At 43.6% G+C, this 21,914-nt stretch overlaps 1 protein-coding gene across 1 annotated transcript in view; it reads right to left on the reverse strand.

The window, feature by feature from the left end:
- The window catches only part of TXLNB (taxilin beta), a 37,668-nt gene that overhangs the window by 7,983 nt on the left and 7,771 nt on the right, over window positions 1-21,914 (reverse strand). The window contains exons 4-7 of the mRNA XM_075035848.1: window positions 17,832-18,002; window positions 11,262-11,456; window positions 9,443-9,562; window positions 4,096-4,170 (exon numbers count right to left, since the gene is read on the reverse strand). Coding sequence (XP_074891949.1) covers window positions 4,096-4,170; window positions 9,443-9,562; window positions 11,262-11,456; window positions 17,832-18,002 — 561 coding nt within the window. The remainder of the gene's footprint in view (window positions 1-4,095; window positions 4,171-9,442; window positions 9,563-11,261; window positions 11,457-17,831; window positions 18,003-21,914) is intronic.

Here is a 21,914-nt window from a genome sequence, read left to right on the forward strand (position 1 = left end):
GGGGGTTAATCCATGCAGAGCTCTGTGGTGCCAATATCAGAGCTAGCTGACATGGAGCTCGTGTGTGTGTATTTATACTAGGCTGTAGCCAGAGCTGTGACCTATGCATAAAAGAAACTCAGAGGGGTTTGTTTTAGCAGCCCAAGTGCCACAGCGTAAGTGCGACAATGATACCAAGTGAGTCATTGGGAATAGACATCATGGCTCTAAGGAGAAATGCCTGAGCATCCCAAAGCCAGGCGAGAGAGCAGGGATGGAAGCCAGCAAACCGGGGGTCCTAGCCCAGAGCCATTGTCTTAAAAAAGCTCACTTCAATTCTCTGCCTCTGCTTTTCCCTTCCAACATTTGCCTATTGTTTAATTAGATTAAAAACCTGTCAGGTTTGAACAGGGCAAGCTCTGATCTCAGCTGGGGCCCTAGGCAGTACCATAGCACCAAGAATAGCTCCTGCAATTTAAGTTGTTGGGGATTGAGTGCACCCTCAGTAAGTTTGCCGACGACACCAAGCTGTGTGGTGCGGTCAACACGCTGGAGGGAAGGGATGCCATCCAGAGGGACCTTGACAGGCTTGAGAGGTGGGCCCATGCAAACCTCATGAAGTTCAACAAGGCAAAGTGCAAGGTCCTGCACATGGGTCGGGGCAATCCCAAGCACAAATACAGGCTGGGTGATGAGTGGATTGAGAACAGTCCTGAGGAGAAGGACTGGGGGGTATTAGTGGATGAAAGACTGTATATGAGCCAGCAATGTGCGCTTGCAGCCCAGAAAGCCAACCGTATCCTGGGCCGCATCAAGAGAAGCGTGGCCAGCAGCTCGAGGGAGGTGATTCTGCCCCTCTACTCTGCTCTCATGAGACCCCACCTGGAGCACTGCATTCAGCTCTGGAGCCCCCAACACAAGAAGGACATGGACCCATTGGAGCAAGTCCAGAGGAGGGCCATGAAGATGATCAGAGGGCTGGAGCACCTCTCCTATGAGGAGTTGGGGTTGTTCAGCCTGGAGAAGAGAAGGCTCTGGGGACCTTACAGCAACCTTCCAGTACCTAAAGGGGGCCTACAAGAAAGCTGGAGAGGGACTTTTTACAAGGGCATGTAGTGATGGGACAAGGGATAATGGCTTTATACTGAAAGAGGGTAGATTTATATTAGATGCAAGGAAGAAGTTCTTTACTGTGAGGGTGGTGAGGCACTGGAAGAGGTTGCCCAGAGAGGCTGTGGATGCCCCATGCCTGGCAGTGTTCAAGGCCAGGTTGGATGGGGCTTTGAGCAACCTGGTCTAGTGGAAGGTGGCCCTGCCCATGGCAGGGGGCTTGGAACTAGATGATCTTTAAGGCCCGTTCCAAACCACTCTATGATTCTACAAAATTTGAATAATAACTGAATGTTTCCATAGTGCCTAGGAACAGGCTGTGAGAGCTGTCTCTCACTAGGAGCATGCACTTGTGCTCCTCAGTTAGGGAGATGAGGACCCGCTTGCTGCTGCCCACCACCCACCCAGTGCCCCTGACAGCATGGGCAGGGAGAGGGGAGGCAGCGCTGCTGCCAGGTGAGAACTTGGAAGTGCAAGGCTTTGGGAAGTGGGGGGCATCTCAGCATTGCCATGCCGCGAGGGTGCTACAGCAAGGATACCCCCTTCGGCCCTGTTATGTTCTTCTCACTTGCCATAGTGCAGTGATTGCACTTCACTGGCTACCAAAAATTAAAGGCCTCGGCTGACTTTCGTCTTCTCGCTTTGTTTCAAAGCACAAAGCTAAAAAAGTCCGCCTAAGCAATATGCCTGGGGAGGATGTGCAGTGTCCTGGGAAGCACCACCGTGGTTTGGGTGTATTCCCTCAGCTGGTGCCTGATCCCTGTCACCATATGAAGGGCTGGATTTGGCCATCTCAGCCACACTGTGCTGCCCAGAGAAAGGGTGGCATGAAGCTGATGTCCCCTGATTCCTTCTGGCTCAAGGAAGCAGTGGGTGTTCATCACCTCCTCTAAAATGGAGTGGTATCTCACCCACTGTAGCAGGCAGTGAGGGCTATATTATGGCTTCTCCTTATCTCATTGACCAATGTCTTCTCATAATTTCCATGCAGGTGTTCTTCTGTTAATATCTATTTGTTCTTTTGTGCTGTTTGCATCAAAGACCTCTTTATGCTCTTTCTGTTCTGCATTTGCACAACACCTTGCACGATGGCATCTGGTCCATGAGGGAGGCCCTTCAGTGCTACCATACTGGAAATAATAGTAATAACAACAATAATAACAATAACAACAACAACAATAATAATAATAATGTCATTATTCCCAGTAATTCCAAATGGAGGCTGCTGTGTAAGTGACAGAGCTCTCACACTTGAGCAGAACACCTAACAGCATGTTTCCTTCCAGCAAGTGGATCACTTAATTTTTGTCTACACAAGTCTGCAAGGGGCACATGTATTATCAATGCCTTTGCAGACTTGTTTGACTGGATTTTTCTAAAAACAATTTTACCATTTCAAATGTATGCTTAATATATTCTAGCTTTTATCAATATCTTCAGTTTCATTAAACTGGCTACAGAGGTCTGCCTGCATACAAAACTCTTTCTGGCTGAACATAAAAGTTTAATTAAAACCACCCTGAGAAAATTGGGAGCAGGTTTGCAGTCAGGATAGACTCAGCTGGAGGCCTTTGAGGTTTGATTGCAGAACCTGTCAAACTGGTATCAGCAGCAGTTTATGTGATATTCTTCAGTGCTCTACCAGCTTATCTTAGCCTTTGAAAAAACACATGAAGGACCAAACCCCTCTTAGCGTGTTTCTAGGTTATCAGTTTAACACTAGCCTTTCTTGACTGCTCAACAGGTAGGAATTAGACTATCTACAAAGGTGGAGCTGGAACAACTGTGAGTGAGGGCTAGGAGGGGGCTTCCTGATGGGTGAGGAGATGGGCAGCTGCAGAGGTGCTGAAGGACTGACACCCCCCTTCCCCTAAAGCTCTGGTGGGGGGGACCTTTCTCACAGACAGGTCAAAGAAGATAAACCTACATGACTGTTTCTGTAAGTCTAGGAAAATCTACTGATGCTGTCTCTTTTCAATGTGAAAGTCCAGCATGTCAACTAGTGTTCTCACTTGTATTCAAGGTTGATCATTGCTCTCGAAGTGTAGTATATACTGCCTGTTTCTTGTTTTTACTGCCTTTCATTCCAGTGTGACTCTTAGTGTAACTTTGGCAAGTAATTTTGTTTTATTGAATGTTTCAAATTCCAACTAAACACTGAAATCCTTGAGACCCCTTTGTATAAGCCCTTAGTAAGCAGAATTCCTGCTAAAGTTAATGAAAATGCTGCCTCCACACCCCAGTCCAGAAAAGCACATGCGCACATCAGCTCCAGTGTGGTAAACATGTTTCATGATACGTGTGTACTCCAGTGCTTTGCTGGATTAGAAACCTGCTTGAAGGGTAGTTATAGTGAATAATCAAGCCAAGGCACACATGTTGTTGTGTGGCTGAGTACTGTAAACACTCATAAATCATAGCACCATAGAATGATTTGGGTCAAAAAGGGATCTTTAAAGATCATTTAGTCCAACACCCCTGCCATGGGCAGGGACATCTTTCACTAGATGAGGTCGCTCAAAGCCCCATCCAACCTGACCTTGAACGCTTCCAGGGATGGGGCATCCACAGCTTCTCTGGGCAACCTGTTCCAGTGCCTCACCACCCTCACAGTAAAGAATTTCTTCCTTCTATCTAATCTAAATCTACCCTCTTTCAGTTTAAAGACATTACCCCTTGTCCTATTGCTACAGGCCCTGGTAAAAAAGTCTCTTGCTATCTGTATTATAAGCCCCCTTTAAATATTGAAAGGCTGCAATAAGGTGTCCCCAGAGCCTTCTCTTCTCCAGACAAAACAACTCACATGCCACAGTATGATTTGCAGTATGGGCATTACCTTACAGTTGTCTTGAAAATAACCTGTTTCCTTTGCAATGGTCTATGGGATGTAGAAGGAGGCTAGAAGGAATACATAGCAAGTAGTTTGGATACTTTACCTGGAATGTGCCTCATGGGTTAAAAACTGGGAAACAAAGGCACACCATGCAATCACCTCTCCTACTTCACCTGTGCCTGCAGGACAGTCTCTTGTTCCTTTAACATTTTGGCCTGGAGCTTCCATTCTGCAGCTTGGTTCAGGAGCTGTTTTGGGTAACAGAGGGAAAATTGTTAGGTCCCTAGTTTATCAGTTGGAAATCCTCATCCTCCAGCTACATATGCTTCTGCCACTGCTACCTTGATGAGGATTGATCTAACTTTCAGATGAATGTAGTTAGAGGAGTTAGGCAAGAGAGAGTATTTGGTGCTATCCTGAGACGTTGAACAGGGCATTTGGTTTCCAAAGGCATATTTGAATAGGAGTTCAAAACCTACTTGGAATGAAGTATGCAGTACAGTGGGCTCTAAAAAGTGTGGTATTTAACCATATCTTCAACAGACTTCTAGAGGCTGGTTATGATATGTTCTGGCACTTTCATTTCAGCACAGCTCCGGCCAAATTCCTGCTCTCCAATGAAAGGCAAACTCCCTTTTGCATTAATGACCAGGACTTGGCATACAGGCATGGTCACAGTCAGACGTGCCTCAAAAAATCTGCGAGCTTTCAGAAAGGGAATGCATAGTAAATGTCATACATTTACTGGTGTCTGTTATCTTTGGGGTCCATTTGCATTGACATGCCTTCAGTGGAGAATCCCAGCTAAGGGTGATAAACGCCTCACTTAGATCAAGCAGGCAGCCCAGGAAGAGCTCGAGTGCAGTTGCATCCCTGGCTGCTCATGGGAAGATGTGATTCCCTACTTCAAGGTATTTGGCAAAATGACATTCTGATGTGAAGGCTGCAGATGGGAGGGTCAGTCGAGGCTGAATGAATTGTACGAATGAGGTGTACAGAGACTTTTCCAGACTGCAGTTCTGAGTCAGCACTTCCAAAGTACGTAGTAATATTCTAGCAATTGGTTTAATCTGAAAGCAGGAAACATTTACTGAAGTGTTAAAGAAATGTGCCTATCGCCTACCAAACATTTATAAAGCATTTTACTGGCTAGGCCAAATGTATTTTAGAAAAAGAATGCTAATGATAGCTTGAGAAATGAGATATAAACAAGTTAGTTTACCACAGGACTTCCTTCTGTTGGATTAAATTGTACTGTTTAAAATAGCACAGTTGGGCTCTGAAAATATACTGAAAATAAAAGTACTGTGTAAGTCAATAGATCCTAATCTCATATTGGAGGTGAAAGGTGAGTAGAACCACATGCAGAAAATGTATTTGATCCCTAGTAAAAACTTTTATTCTAACCATTTTGTTGGAAATATCACATGTAAAGTACTTGAATATCACCTGGCAAAAGAGCTGAGGATGTACCCTACAAATGCTGACTGAACAACATAATGAATTCCCCCCCTGTCTCTAGCTATTTGTGGCACAAAGACTATCTGAATTAGACTTGTTGCCCATATATATATGTAAAAGGTCTAGAAAAATATTTCTTCCATCAATTTGGCCTTTTGATACGGACCCATTGAATTTTTACCATCTACAATTTCCTAGACAAGAATGTTTTACAGCTCAAGTATGCATTGTACGAAGAAATACCACGTTCTGTTTGTTTTATACTTGCCTCTTAATATTTATTTTGAGAATTTAATTTGATGTTTGGTTCAATGGAGATAAGTCAAATTCTTGAGTTTAGATCTTGTTGGCTAAAATTTCAAATAGGTTGTGTCACAGCAAGTAAAAAGAGATGGTATGAGTAGGCCTAGGTTAAATGAGCCTCAGTTCATGCATTTGTTTTCTTGGGAGAGAGTATGTTTTACACACACAAATATAATTAATTTTTTTAAAGTTTGGATGAAATCTGGATTTTTAAGTTTCATGTTTCTTTGATATCTAATGAAAAGTGCTTTGAAAGCCTTCAGAGCTATCCAGTCTCTAGGCCAGTCATTACTTCCAAGAACTGGGCTTTTAGCTGTACTGCTTAAATCTCAGCTAGGGTTACCTTCGTACCCAGTGTGCCTGGGACAATGAAAAGGTCCCACCTCCTGCACCATGTCTTCTGGCACAGCACAAGAGATGGACAGAAAAGGCAAAGAAAAGTTGCTTCTTTTGCCTGGTAATGAAATCCTTCTTCTCTCCTATTGACCCACATAGCTTCTGCAGCCAGTAAAAATCCAAGAGTTAATACACTCTTCTGTAATGGAAGCAAGCCACAGAGAGGCTTGCTCAAATTAGCATGTGCTCTTATGCAGCCTGAGGTCATCGGCAAACACCAAGCTGGGAGAAAACGAATCAGGAGAACTGATACATTTATTAATAGGCTATGAAGTGGTAACAAGGAGGCTGAAGTATAGAGAAATGAATAAATATTGCATGTGGTGTTTACAAAGCAGCACTTCAGTGAAGTGTGGTGATGTTATACTATATTATTAGAGCTGTGATAGCTGCTGGAGGCCCAGACAGTCACATCATGCTCAGGACTAAAAAAAGCCAGTCCCCAAGAACATACATTCCCATTTAATGACATCGAGCTAGGGACTGGCTTAATGAAAATTAACCTTCCCTTTTTGCTGCCAGACTCTGCAAATTCCAATTATGTAGAAATCTGATCAATACCTTCCAGTCATGTACTTGAAAGCCACGGAGGCTTTAAACTGCAATTAATTTTACATCAAAGTTTGTATTACAAGTGCTAAAAATGTATGATATAGGGAGAAAGTCCTAGTAGTGCTGACCAGTTATGGGGATGATAGTAAAATTGCATCCTTACGTAAAGTTGACCCTTTGGGAAGGCTACATAGTATGAACCATAGCTCTTTATATAGGGAATTACATTCTTAGTTGCATGTGTAAGCAATGAGATGACCTGCCTACTGAGATGTGATGTACAGAGGCTGCAGGAGGGGACATCTCTCCTTGTCTGAGGTAAAGAAGTTTTATATAGGGGCAAAGATTTCTACATGGCGGAACTGCATAGGGAGACATCAAAGTGAGCCTTCAAGGAGTAATCAAATAGATAAAAGAATACAAACAAAAAATTCATTTAAAGACATTTTCAAAATCCTGCAGCAAATGTCATGCAGAGGGATATAAAAAAATGGTATGGAAAGAATTGATATATAGTTCTGAAAGCCTTTCCCTCAAATGACAGGATACTGAAAGGCTGTGAGGCTCTGACTTTGCACATTACTGAGCTGGAGAGAGATACAGCTAAAGGAGAGGACTTCATCAAAACCACCTTGATTTCTTACATACATATATATACATTACTCCCACAGACACTAGCACAATAGCTGGGCGGGTGGGACTAAGTGCCTAGCAATATGATTGAGGTGGGAGACAAGTGTAGGCCAGCACTCTGGGTGCTGGGCTACCTGTGATGAATCGTGACATGATAATCGTGCCTTGAGTCTTTGCATGGCTTTTGGCCAGTCACTTCAGTTCTTCAGCTAGATCTACCTTGCTCTGAGGTGATGTTGGCCATACATCACCAGCCTACCTCAAAGGCAGGGTTTTTAAGCATTAGTTTGGACAGTGTGAAAAACATTCTTTGTACATGGTGCATATATCATTATACACCCACTACTTAAAGGCTTTGTAGCTTGTTTTCAAACCTGTTATTTCATAGGTGCTAGTCGTACATACAGCAAAGTCACAGGGAAAATCTCCCACTCCCAAATGTAGATGGTGATGACTTTCATTGCTTTAGAAGAAATAAAAATAACGACACTGTGCATATGAGTTCTGGATAAAATACCCAAAGAAGGTCTGACTAGCAACAGGGCCAGTCAGAGGCAACGGGCAGCCCCAAAACTCATGTTCTGTGAGGCACAGCAAGAAAGGTCATTGACGTAAAGCTCTATATGTGACTTTTCCACAGAGCTAATGCCCTGTCTTTTGTATCTTTTTTGTTTGTTTGTTTGTTTTTTGGTTTTTTTCCCCCCCAGTATCTGAAATCTGGTACTCAGTAGCAAAACTCCCAGTGACTGCAGTAAAGGAAGCCCAAATTTGCTTTGTCATTATAAGGGATTTCTTGGAAATGTTTCCTGGGGTTTGAATCTGCAAAGAATCAACTGTCATGAATGAAATTTGGGGTTTTGGCTTTACATAGGCCCCATAGTGAAATGGAGGACTCAGCTGGACCACAGATTGTCATGCAGTGACATGCAGATCTGCACATGGAGAAGCCCCAGCTCCTCTTCCCCCTGAGTCTTTAGCTGGGAGTAAAGCTGAGCAGGACTGGGTGTCCCAGCCACAATATCAGTGCAGAGAAAGAGGGTAAATGCTCTTATGGGCAATTTTTGGTAAGAGATATTTGCTGTGTTTCCCTTGTCCTCTATCCACAGGGCTTAGAGCCCTGCATTTTCATCCATATTTTATGGTACTTTGGCCATGCTTGTGCTAATGTATCTCTTTCCAGATATGGGGAGGGGAGGAATATCCTCTCTTTAGAGCTCTCTCATGCTGCTCCTGAGTTAGCTGGAGGACTGGTGAGAACTAAAGCTTTCTTCCAGCCGATGAGAGCCTGTCACTCCTGCCGAGGAGTCTCAGCTGCTGTCACCACTGAGAAGAAGGACTAGCTGTCAGCGTTGAACTCTGACCCTTTGTAGATGTCAGGATTGCTGCGAAAGTTCCAGGCAGCCTGAGAACATTAATTTTGGTCTGACTGAGTCGCAAAATGTGTGAGACCAGGGAGGGATGCTCTCCTCCTGTCCCAGCTGTGCCTGCCTGGAGCTGCTCTTCCCTGTCCCCCTGCTAGAGGTGTCCCCTCTGCCAGGTAGGGAGGATGGCAGACGAGGCTGCTAAATGGACCCAGACCCTTCCTGCCTGAAAGAGGCACTAGCAGACCAATGCAGGGAGGGGAATCTCTGCCAAACAGAAGGGCAGGCTCCGTCACGGCAAGCAGCTCCTGTGGCCTCCTCCTCTGGCAAAACCAGACCCACAGAGGGACATCTGGGGAGGCTCGGACATCTGGGAAGGCTCAGAACCTGGGGGGATACCAGCCTTCAGCCATCTCACTTTAATCTCCTGTTCTCGGTCTCCTCTCTGATTGTTTAAACATGTTCTTTTATCATGTGGGGAGATGGAGTATCAAATATCAGAGCCGTTTGAAAACTAATGGCATCACCTGACCCAACGTCACGTTGAATCAACTGTGTAGTAATGGTGAGTTAGCTAGAGCAGTCTGTGCTCTAACCTACCTCTCTGCAGTTTGCTTCAGAAACTGTAAATGCCAATGAAAGCAGCCTTTCAGAGGCTGTTCCTTTACATCGAGCATTGACAGTAACAATAAAAACCTCTCTGCTACCGCATCCCAGCTTGGACCTGAAGAACCGCTATATTAGTGAAATACCATGCAGGGCCCATTTTGGCCCAAAGTTAGATAAAAGACAGACAGATTAGAAGGATAGGTACGTATTCCTTTTCTTTCTGATGTCGCTCCTCAGCTTCCTTCATCATTTCCTGAGACTGCTCCAACTTGGCATCCACCAGTTTCTGTTGAAGTTCTCTGTGCTTAAATATTTTATCAAGGTGCTGTAAAAAAATAAATTCCGCTGAATGTGCAGGTTTAATTATGTACACAGATCTTCATGCTCATGCATGTACAGCTATCTACTGGAACGCTTGTAAAACAAAAATATTGCAAAATAGGAAGGCTCCCAACCTATCGCAATTACTAAAAAGCTACAGCACTGATAAGAACAAACTGTGCCAGAATTTGCATGGGAAGGGAAACTTGTTTACATTATCTATTTTGATTTATTGTAGGAAAAAAAAAAAAGCCTTAGCATCTTTGCTAGTTCTACTGTTTACATATGAAGTCATCAGTATAATCTAATATAACTGAAGATCAAATAATTGCTCATCAATAATAAATATGCAGGGGGGGACACTTTTTTTTGAGCTGTTGAGTGGCCAGTGGATCTAAGCCGCTGTGTGCATAAATGCCTAAAGACACACTGCACCTGCACCTGCAGTACTTGGGAGCATGTGCACAGCTCACGCCACGCTCTGTAAATACAAGCCCTGTACATCTCCTTTGCTCTGCTCGCACATGCACAGCGTGGGCTTGGGGGGCCTGGGTGAAAGTAGATGAGTGGGGATGTGGAGGAGATCAGACCAGATGAACCAGAGGCCTCCTCTGGCCTGTAAAACGTCTGGCTCCATGGTGACTTTCAGGAGGTAAATGTTGCTGATAGCACTCTTCACTCTTGATTCATTTAGATAAAATTCACAGGACCAAATATTCTGAGCGCATCCCTCTGCTTTACATTTTCTTCTCATAGAAACCACCAGACAGAAACGTACATTTCCTTCATTCAGCGTAAGACTTCATACATGATGCAACAGATTTGGAAATGCGTGTCTCGTATCGGGCATTCCAGATTGTAAGGACAGATTACTTATGTTTTATTCAGTATGATAATGTTGTCTGATTGCACTGAGGCTCACAGTAAACGTATTTAGAAACAATAAAAAGACCCATTGTGATATTTGTTAGTGTTTGTCATAAAACAGAAAAAAAAAGGTAGTTTGGGATTTTACTGGAGGGATTTTTTTGTGTCAAGATTTTCTGACCAACTCTAATGTTTACAGAAAGAATAATTTCCCATCTGTCTATTATCTGCTAGGTCTTATGGTGAGCATTGTGCCTGCAAAGAAGAATCTATGCCAGTGCAGAGGGCCTCCTTTATCTTTTCTGCTTCTGGGGAAGAGTCAAAGCATTTGCATCGGAGCCCTTCCCAGCAACCTGTGTCTGGAGGGAACAAAAGCACATTTGGCGTCTCCAGCGAGGCGGGCTGTCCAAAAAGATGGGAGCTGGGACGTGCTCCATGGCGACTTGGGGGGGAAGCAGGAGAGGGGTGCTGGGGGAGGTCCCTGGGGATTTGGGGGAGCTGTGAAGGGTCTGGGGCGGCAGCTTAGCAGGCAGCTGGCCGGCCTGGCTGCCCGGGTGCCTCGGTTCCTCTCCCCACGGCAGCAAGGCCGCGGTGGGTGCCGCAGGCAGGGCGCTGGCCTGCGCAGCTGCTGGCCCGCAGCGTTTGCCACACGGGGGGTCCGGCGGGCTCGCTGCGTGCCTAGTCCTGCTCAGACGGCGAAGCGTGGCGGGGGCTACCCTCGTTACCTCCACGAGACACCCCAACGGTAGCCGGCCGGGAGGACAGGCCGGCAACGCTTTCTGCTTTCCCCCGGGTTTGCTGCCCGTCCCCAGGGGCAGCCAGGGCCTTGCTCTCACCTCCTCCCGCAGCTCGTACTGGTCGATGATGCTTTTCAGCTTCTCCGCCAGCTCCGTGTTCTCCTGGCAGAGCTTCATGTTCCTCTCGCTTTGCTGCTCGATCTGAGCCTGGATTTCACTCAGCGTGCCCTGGAAATGATTAGTTATTTCTTTCCTCTTCTCATCTTCCTCCCGTGCCCGCTGAATTGTCTCCTCCTGTTGTTAAATGGGAGAGAACGCAGTCGTGTAAGAAAGACGCATAATAAGCGGTTCCAGAAAGATACTGTTTCAGAGTAGCATAAGGCTTCCGTTTGAAGGATTATAGGTGTTTGCATTCCTCTTTGAAGATTTTCTTGCTTTCGTTTGCTCCAGCATTTGGCATGATTCTAAGTTTACAGAGCAAATTACATAGTGGCCTTGAAAAAATTAGGGAACTAAGAATTTGCATTTATAAAGATGGATGTAGAGCAGAGTTTCAGATCAAAGCAAGCCTGGAAAAGGGGACATACATGCATGTCTTGATTCATGATACCACAGCACAGCTTTTGCTTTGGAAGAAGATATTTAGTGGAAGTAGTTAAAAGCTCTTTTATTGAAATTCTGTTTGATTGAATTAAAAAATCACCCTTTAAAATGCCTCCTTTTAACTAGGAATCCTCATATCAAATTTATGGTGTTTGGGTTTTTCATTTTTAACCATCACTTTCTGTAGAATCCCTCCCAATTCCTCAATTTTCCTTCCCTAACTTTTTAACTGACACCAACATTTGCACTAATTTATTAAGCTGTGGAATCAAGGAAAGCTTGTGGGCTGCTTCTTACAGAAACAAAGCAGAGAATCAGAAATTTGCCTGGGGAAAAAATCAATGGATTTTTTTTTTTTTACCAATTACTGAAATTCTGTTTTGGATTTGTTTACATAAAAGACAATGCAAAAAGAATATGGATTCATTGCTTTGGATCCAGAAATATGGACTATTTTTGTTCCCTACTCATTTGCTTCCAGGGCAGTCTGCCCTTCTGGGGAATGTAATCCTGGTGTACAGTGGCTAGGACCTTATCTGCCGTAGTTACAAATCATGCCAGAATCACATTAAGAACCCACTCCACAGCATGCAAATGGCATACTCTAATAAGGTTTCAACTAGCATAGTCATCTACATAAAAATCTCTGATAACACTGCATATGGATATTTTCTATAAATATACTTGAATAAAGCCTTAGCTGACTCTGAGGTATAATTTTAATCATAAAAGTGACATAAAAGGTGTTGATTCAGGCCCTACTCTTAAAGTAAGGCGAATACCAAATGACCCAATTTCTACTTAGCATGCACAGCACAATCCTGATCTTGGACAACTGCTGTTCATGGTAGGGGACGTTTGTCCTTTTGCTGACCGGGTAGTGATAGAGGTGACAATGCCTTGGATGACAGGAGGAAAGTATTGGAGCCATTAGTGCTAATAATAATGTAGTACACAGAAATCACCATGAAGCCCTGCTGTGCTCTGCGGTTTACACATGAACACATGTGTGTACTCACAAATAGAATAAAACAAAATGTGAGCCCACAAGGACTCTCACTCTTAAGAGGAAGAAAGAATTTCAGATGTAGGTGGGCAAATTACGTGGGGGGCTCCTGGTTCAGTACCTGGATTGGAAACTGGACACACGACAAATGTACAGCAGGGTGAAAGAGAAGCAATCCAATTTTATTTTTTTTTCATTTATGAGAATGATTTTCATTTAGCCTGAAACATTTTGCTTGGCCAGAAATTGAGCTGTGTTCTGTTTGCAGTTACTTTTTGTTTAACTCTTTTTAGTACAATATTGAAACAGAAATGCTGTTCCAAAGTAGAGTTAAAAATGCTACTCAGAAGGTGTTTTAAATCAACTGCTTTAGCATTCCCAAAATGAAACATTTAATTCTCTTTTGAAAGCGGATGTTTACAAACAATGTTGTCCTTTTTGTTTGAGACTTTGCCAAATTTAACTTGAATTCCTAGATAGTTTTCATCAAGTCAGAATTCCATTTTACCTCTAATATACTGTTTAAAAAACTGCTCTTAGTTCTCCATTGTATAGGTGCAGCCCTGACCAGGGAGTGACCAAGTGCTTTCACCTCGACAAGTCAAAGACAGAGTGACAAATCGAACTTGCATGTCTGGAGTCCTATTTCTATGGCTTCAAAACATCCTTCCTCAAAAATACTGCATTGTTTCAGTGGACCAAATGGTGTTATAACGCGTCCCTGCCGTGATTTAAAGCTCTCTGGAGCAATAAATCCAGCTGAATATAAAACAAAAAATTGGTGGATTACGCGTACGTCACACCGAACAGTTCTGTTACAAGGTGAAACAAGGCATCCTGAGAGTAGCAATCATGCAAATGTAAAAACAAAAAAACAACCAACCCATGCACGTGTTACTCAGAGGATCTTATTTCCTGCTCATCCTCTCCTCTGAGGTAGAATAATTATAAAGAACACAGAGACGATACAAAGATTCATGGTTAAAGACACTGAGCCAGGAAGCATTTAGTTGCGGGGCACAGTATTTCTCTCAACCTCTTCTGCTTTGGAGAAAAAGGTATTTGAGGAGGATATTTGCTGGGGGGGGCTGGGGTGTGTCCCAGAGAGCTCCTCAGAGTCCCTCATAAAATGGCAGTGATTTGTTAAATCCTTGAGATCCCAGTTCCAGACTAACGGTGGGTGTGGGTGCGAGGAGCTGGCTAAGCAGAAAAGCAACTCTGGCTACGGCACTGTGCAAAGACCTGCAGGCATTGCCTCATCCCTGTGCCAACGAACAAAACCCTCTGTGCCTCAGTGCCTCTGTGTGCTGGCACAGTCTGGCAAACCCCAAATCATCGGCATCACCCAGGTTTTGTTATCACAAGGCTAGAGCCCCAACTCTTTGCTTATACCTGTCCCCGTAAGCTGCGAAAATGCACTTTTTTCCAATAGATTCCTTAGTCCTTCCCATTTCAAGACCCCGTAGTGTAAAGTAAGATCCTTAAGTTTTCCCCAAAATTGGAGGCTTGAAGACTGACTTCTGTTTTGTGTTACTGCTGTTGCAGCTGAAGCAGCTGTACGGAGTCCAGAGCTCCCGGCTTGCTTGGCTGTAGGGAGCAGAGCAGAGGGTGTTTGGGGTAGTAACTTCTCAGCATCATCATGGTGAATTCATAACATGCAAACCATGCTTGGCCTTGTTAGCCGGTTTGCTCTGTGCTAATTCTTTTAATAGTTTTAAATTAAGCGTTCAGTGTTAAGTATTCTTAGTGAGAAAAATAAAGCATTGTAAATTCTTTTTAGATTTTCCACTTGTGGAAGACTAAGGTCCAGCCATAAACTACTGTTCCCTTTCCTCTGCCCTTTCTTAATCTTTGTGCTTCATATCTACCCTATCGAAGATTCATTCTTGTGTCCTACTGCAATACTGCTACCACTCTTGTTTTACTGCCAAAAATGTAAGAACGCATTGAGTAAAACCTTGTAAAATTAAGACAAGGATATTTTGCAGTCTGGGATTTATCACTGGAATGTGAGATAATTTGCAAATTAAAGGGCAGGATTGTCTCTGGTCCTCATTCCTCTCTGGGGCAACCCAAGAAGACCGGTGGTCTGCTGAAGTCTTATCAGCTGAGACGATATGAGCGTGGACTCCTCAATTTCAATGAACCTTTCTCTTCATTCCCAGACACCACAGTCTGAGCCAGTTTGGAGCTGAGCCCATAATCGAAGCTGTTGACTTTTGTGACATTTGTATGAAAGTCATTTCTTAATGTCCGGTAGCAGGAAGGACAAGGGACCCGAGATGTTCATGTCACTACAAGATGCTAAGTAGCCACCAACCTGTCAGATGATTGGCAGAACACGAACACCATGCAGAGAAACGAGTTGCTGTTGGTCTTAGCAGAACTACTCCCTATTGCAGTGGGAACGCATTCTGCTATTTCACAAACATTTATTCCACTTTTCTTGGAGAGAAAATTAAACATCTGTTTTCTGCTATGAAGTGTAACTTCAAGGAAATAATCTGAATAGCTGGACTGTAAGTAAGTCAGATTTTGAGGCCAGTATCCAATACTAACCAGAAATTTTTCTTCTCTGATCTGCCCTGCGGATTTTCAGCACAGCTCCACATTGCATATTCATCACCTCTTGGCTGCACCGAACTCCAGTTAATGGGAATTCCACACACCAGATGAGCGAAGACGACATTTACATGACGTGATGTGCATATAATGTACCACATGGCAAGTCAGAGGAGGTTCATGATCTGGACAGGCCAGGTTTCTCCTTTGCTATTGAAATGACACAATCTCCTACAGTTTTTATTTTCCATGCTTTGGAACATAAGCAGAAGTGCTAATCCCAAGTGCTAAAAAATTATGAATCAGCTTCTCTGTCCTGCCAAAACCAAAATAAAAATTACTTAGGCAGGAGATTTTAAAATTAACATTTGATGGATTCTCCTGTTTTGGGCCCTCTCAGTACAGTTATAAGTGAAAATGCACTCATTTGAATAAACAAAAGATGAGATTCTGGAGATTCACAGATCTCGAGGAGCTAAAGCTTAAAGGCAAATATTCCAAGAATTATGTTAAAATTCTTAGAGAGGCAAAACCAGATAAAGATGTTGAATGCCTTTGCTTATTAATTTAATCCTCATTCATTCTGCATACTATCTTATTTAACTTTGGGTTTTTTTAAACTGAAAGCACAGGAACCAGAGGAAAGCTAGTTTCCAGGGTTTCTTAAAAGGTCTCCAAATTCTTAGAAAGAAGTGGCCAAAATTTGAACAATTCTTCCTACTACAAGGTCAGCGCAGGTACCTTTCCTGGCTCACCTGGCATAGGTAGAGGATAAAAATCAGAACTGAGTCTGAAATTGATAGGTTTATTTAGGGGACCTAATCCCAAAGTAAAACAGTCCAACAAGTGGAAAGATGTTGGAAAGAGACTTCCCTGAATGTAAAGATGAAATGTGTAATGAAGTATTTATATGCAAAGAGAAAGGAAAAATCATGCTTTCTAGTAGTGAGATTAATAAGCATGTGGTAGCTGCGAAATTGTGTGAGGAATTCAACAAAACCTGTTCCAGATATGTTTTCCAAATAGGATTAGTTTTCCTCTATACCCCAGTTTCTACTGATTTGTTCCACTGACATGATTTGCTTAGTTTAGAAATCTCAGATAAGTCTATGCAAAGCACTATATATACACTGTACTCTTAAATCACTTGAAAATTGGCTTGTATTTCTGGTGAAAGATTTTGCCCAATGATGGTCCAGTAAATAATAGAATCACAGAATCACAGAATCATAGCCTGGTTTGGGTTGGAAGGGACCTTAAAGATCATCTAGTTCCAACCCTGCCCCACCATGGGCAGGGACACCTTCCACTAGACCAGGTTGCTCAAAGCCCCATCCAACCTGGCCTTGAACACTTCCAAGGAAGTGTGGATCAATATCGAGGTATAGCTTAGGTCTGGCACAAATGACAGGCACAAATTTAATTGGCACTACCAGTTTTGTGCTACTATAACTGAGCACACAGAGATTTGCTTCTAGTTTTCCTAACTATCTGTTAAACTGCTTTTGTCCTTCTACTAGTGCACAATTTGAGTGTACATGTGGCCATTCCCCCCCCCAGCTATATTCTTACCAATGTACAATGCAAGTCAGAGCTAGACCCTGAAGGCCTGCTCCTGAGCTGGTGGAAATGAATGAAAATCTGTTACAGTTAATAGAGGTTATATCAGGTGAAATTCTTGCTGCTGACAATTCATGTGTGTAATTCTATACAAAACTATATCCCCATAAAGAAGGATTTTGAATAGATCAAAGCAGAGGCTTTTTGTGTAATAACAACACCACCATCACTAACATGTATTAGGAAAAAAAGGAAGATCACAACAGAAATATACTTCTTGAACCTAAAAGTTTTCAAGAAGCATAATCATATTATAGATTTCACATTTAAATGGCGTGAGGCACCAAGCAATAGGCAGATATGGCATATGGATCCCAGCCTTTTGACACTCCTGAAAATTTCCTTTTTGAACTGATTCTCATAATCCCAACAACTTCCACAAACAGTGTTGCCATTCTTCCTGTCTTGAGGTTTGATGTCTTGAGGCAAACGTCCTGATTGACTAACCCTCACAGATCACTTGAAAATGCCCAAGTGCCCAAATTACATGAAAATGCCCACCAGCCTTCTGTGAGTCCCCTGGAGCAAAGCTGGTGTTCCTATTATTCTGTCCGTACACATGCATTTGCATCTGCAGTCTCAGGGACCTGGACCAGACCTTAGTACCTCTGCTTTTCTCTGCGCTGGGCTCCCTGATAACACAAGGAGGGCTTACAGCTAATGTGGGCAAACTCAGTGTCCAAAAGTGCTTGGATACTTCCAAATGAGGAATAAAGGGGTCTTGGTGTAAATGGGCCTCAAGATAAGAGTGTATATATAATTATATATTGCACATGGAGATGCAAACATGTCTTCAATTTGGTACTACAGCAAGGTGGGAAGGCATCAGCATCTTCTTCCCCCCCACTGCCGGGTACCTTGATAAGGCCACCACTCACCTTGAGGTTTTTGTTGTGCCTCTGGAGCTCCCGGCACAGGCTCTCAAGCTTGCTGCGAGCGAGGATGGCTCGGCTGTGCTCGCTCTGCAGCTGGTCCTTCTCCTTGGTGATCTGGGCCTGCCTCTTCTGCAGGTACTTGAGCTTTTTCTGCTCGGCACGATGTTCTTCGAGCTGCGTGGGGAACAGGGATTAAAATGAAAGAGGGACAGGAAAGAAAAGAAAATGAGCTCTTTTGGTTTTGGGAAAGTCTTCACACTTTCTTAACCTCAAAATGTTCTGTATTTATCAGTGCTAATGGGAGAGGAGTGAGCAACCTGGAGGGGGTCCTAAGCCTGCTCACTGCAACAGTCCCAAGTGTGCTGTAATGTGGGTGGGTGAACAAAATTTTTAATACTTGTCACACCATTTCAGCCCTTCCTTCTTTGGTTTGAATTTCTTTGAAGGACATCTGTGAGGTTTTTATTTTTGTTTCAACGCTAGGAACTGGAGCAGCCGGTAGTGCTTTACGCGGTGAGATTTCTCCAGATCATGAGATAACGTAATAGTCGCTCATTCTGTTTTGCAGCTTCCTGAAAAAGAAACTGCTTCCTAGATAACCAGGAACCTGCTGGAAAAAACAACAGCAGAAGAGGTGCTGGAGAGCAGGGATGCCATCTGTGTGTGGGCTTTGCTGCTGATGGAGGAGAATGCTCTTCAGGGAAGAGCTCCCCAAAATGACGCATGGGCACCTCCTCTTGCCAGGCTCCTCTTGCTCGTGGGTGCACATGGGACCATCCGTCAGTCGCATTTCTGGAGGGCCCATCGTCAACAGGGGTGGGTTATGGTGAATCAAACCTCTTTGGGGCTCTTTGGCTCCATGTAATTAATGAAGAAAACATGAACAGTCCCTGAGGCTCACTTGGGAACCTGCTGTTCTGTGGGCGCATGGCTCCTGCCTTCCCCAGAGGGCTGGTGGGGAGAAGGGTGTATTTGGAGGGGGAATGAGGGGCAGCAACAGAATTGTAATAGCAGTCCCCACACAGACTCATCGTATCTTCTGACATGTGCCTATTACTGGCTGTTTTGGAAAAATTTCCTGCACTGCAAATTAAACAGTCACGTCAAAGAAGCATTTCACCTCTGAAGCTTTTAAAGATTTCATCTCCTGTTCCAACACAAAAGCAGCCCTCCTCGCTGTATCACAGGCATGCATACATTGTGAGATATTTCTGAAGTCCAGATGTTTGCTGGTTGAAAAGCAGCAGCACATGAGCTGCAATGTGCAAACCAGTGGCTATTAAAATTACATTATCTAATAATACAGTACCTCTAGTATTAATTATTAACCCCGGTATGACTGGAAAGGTCTGTGGGTGCAGGGGAATGATGTGCAGCTCAAACAAGACAATTAACAGGCATCATATTTTACACTTTGTCTGCCTGAGGATCTGTTTTCTGCAGATGTTCAGTAATTTATGCTTACAGTACAGAGCTCTGTGTATTATCAATCAAATCACAGCTAGGCGTGCCACAAAACAATGCAATCACCAGCTTGGAGTGTATTTACAGTTTATGCCCAACTTTCAGTATGTGTATTGTGTGTTTTTTACCCTTGTAGATCAGAATAGGGGCTTTTGCATCTAATCAAGCTGCACTAGCTGAAATCGTTTTTCTGGTATTGTAGGGAAAAAAATAGCCTCTCTGTAATTAAGGCTGAGATTTGTTTTCCTTTATAAGCTTGATTTTGGCCCCTTCCCCTTCCCTTTTAAAAACACAAAAAAGGTTCTTTTTGCTTCGTATTTTGCATGCGCAGCCTGTGCTGAGCAGATAATGATTTATCCAAATTTTAGATGATTCCCTCAAGCTGTGCTTGACATAGGGGTCTTAGAATAAAACAGGTCTTAATCGCGATATGAGAAGTCTTCCAAGCATTTTTTTTACTCTTTTTTTCCTTAAAAATGACTTGCACTAGAAACTTATATTTCAAAGTTCTCAGGAACGTCTAAGACATGGTGTTACTTTTGCACTGAAGAAGGGAATTCACTGGTAAATAGGAATGACAAAAGGGCCACCAACGATAATTTTTAAAGAATAATTAATGAATTATTAGCTATAATAGAAGGAATTCTGATTTTGTAAGGCTGACCTAGAGAAGTAAACTCTCAGTTTAGGAAAATAAGTTTTATCTCGACCCCATCTTGCTTCCCCATCCCAGCAGGTATGGCTTCCTTCAAACCAGCCCATGCTCTTCCCTGATGCCTTCCATTTTCTGGTGTACCCGTTGGTATAGACTGTGCCAGGGCACGTGCTAACAGTTAAGTAGCATATAGCTGGGTGGCTGTGGGGAAGCACTGGTGCTGTGTAGGGTCCCCGAGGACAGGCGACCTGTTAAGCCACAGCCTGCAGCAGCACTATCTAACGCAGCCGAAGCCATTGCCAGCACCCGGGTCAGCCTGGCACACGGCTGCACCTTCCCCTGAGCTGTGCTGCAACAAGCGCTTGTGTCAGCGCACAGTTCACCAGACCAGGGAGATGATCTGGCTGGAAAACAACACAGCAAAGGCAAAAAGTGACCTCAGGTGTGTGATGGGGATGGACACGAGGGAGCAGAGAGTGGTAACTACTACAGCCCACCGCTGACAAGTTATTAATCACACTACACCCCTCAGATGCACTGAGTGAGCAGTGTGAGGCTTTCTCCAACAAGCTTTTAGTTGTATTTAGTAAATGATTTATTTTAGTGACATTGCACAGAATGTCAAAACTGAATGCTCTGAATTTATGTTTTAGCACCTTTCTCCTGCATGGGTTACTGGCAATATGGCCCCTGTTTTATACAGTGCTCCAGTGATGTTTGAATGCAGGGGAGGCTACATGATAGAGGAAGAAGATGACCTATTTCAGTTAATCCATGGGCATGAAGTCCCTTAAAGCATGAGCTAAACCATAAACAGCCTGAGCCCAATTTATGAAATCAGAGAATTTTACATGAAAAAAAGGAAAAGCTGAACTTCACATTATGATGAGACATGGACACATCTGTGCATAAACCCAATTATAAAGTCAATGTTCTGCTTGGCACATTTTTCAGTACTCTGCAAACTGTAAAATGCTGCAGCCTTTTCATTTGTAAGATTTCCACAGCTTATGGCCATAGAGTCCATTAACTACTTAGAAGAAAATATTTGATCTGAAAATAACTCCTCTTAAGTGTGGAAAGAACAGAGTCAGGTAGGTGGCATAGTTACAGGGGTGACATTATGGTGGCAGGGTCTTTGACTCTTCACTGTGTTGCGGTTTCTCTCATGATTAGCCTCAGTTCTCTATTTTCTGATTTTCTGCTTCCTAACATTTTATCCTAAGCCTTGTATTATTTTCATTTTGATTACATCACTGATTGTATTGGGTCTGGCTGAGATGGAGTTAATTCTCCCCATAGCAGCCCTCGTAGCGCCGTGCTCTGCATTGGTAGCTAGAAAGGTGTTGATAACACACCAGTGTTTTGGCTACTGCTGAGCAGTGCTGGCACAGCTTCAAGGCTGTCTGTCCAACATTTTCACCCCCCTCAATGGCAGACTGGGGCTGGGCAAGATCTTGGGAGGGCACATAACCCCTGCTTCCCAGGAAGCGGCCAGACATCGCCTGCTGATGGGAAGTAGAGAATAACATCATTTGGTTTTCTTTGCTTTTGCGCATGACCTTTGCTTTCACTTTATTAAACTGTCCTTATCTTGTCCCATGAACCTTTTGTTATATTTTCTCCCCCCTGTCCAGCTGAGAAGGGGGAGTGATAGAGCGGCTTTGGTGGGCACCTGGTGCCCAGCCAGGGTCAACCCACCACACTGATATGTAATTTAAAGCAATACCTGCATATAGAGGTATGAAAAACTCCTTGCAGAAGGTGAAGGCAGGAGCCTAGACACTAGTCTCCGGTGTGGGTCGGTTTGGTAGATTTGCCTTTAAGTACAAATATTCTGCCCCATCAACTTTTTAACCCCAAGCCCAGCTTGTTTTCCTTACTTTTTGCTTTTTTACTCCTTCTCACCCATAATTGATTATTTGACCCTGACAATTACTTTGGGATTCACTTAACAGGACAGACAC

This window comes from Buteo buteo, chromosome 9 (genome assembly GCF_964188355.1).
Source record: "Buteo buteo chromosome 9, bButBut1.hap1.1, whole genome shotgun sequence".
NCBI classification, from domain to species: domain Eukaryota; kingdom Metazoa; phylum Chordata; class Aves; order Accipitriformes; family Accipitridae; genus Buteo; species Buteo buteo.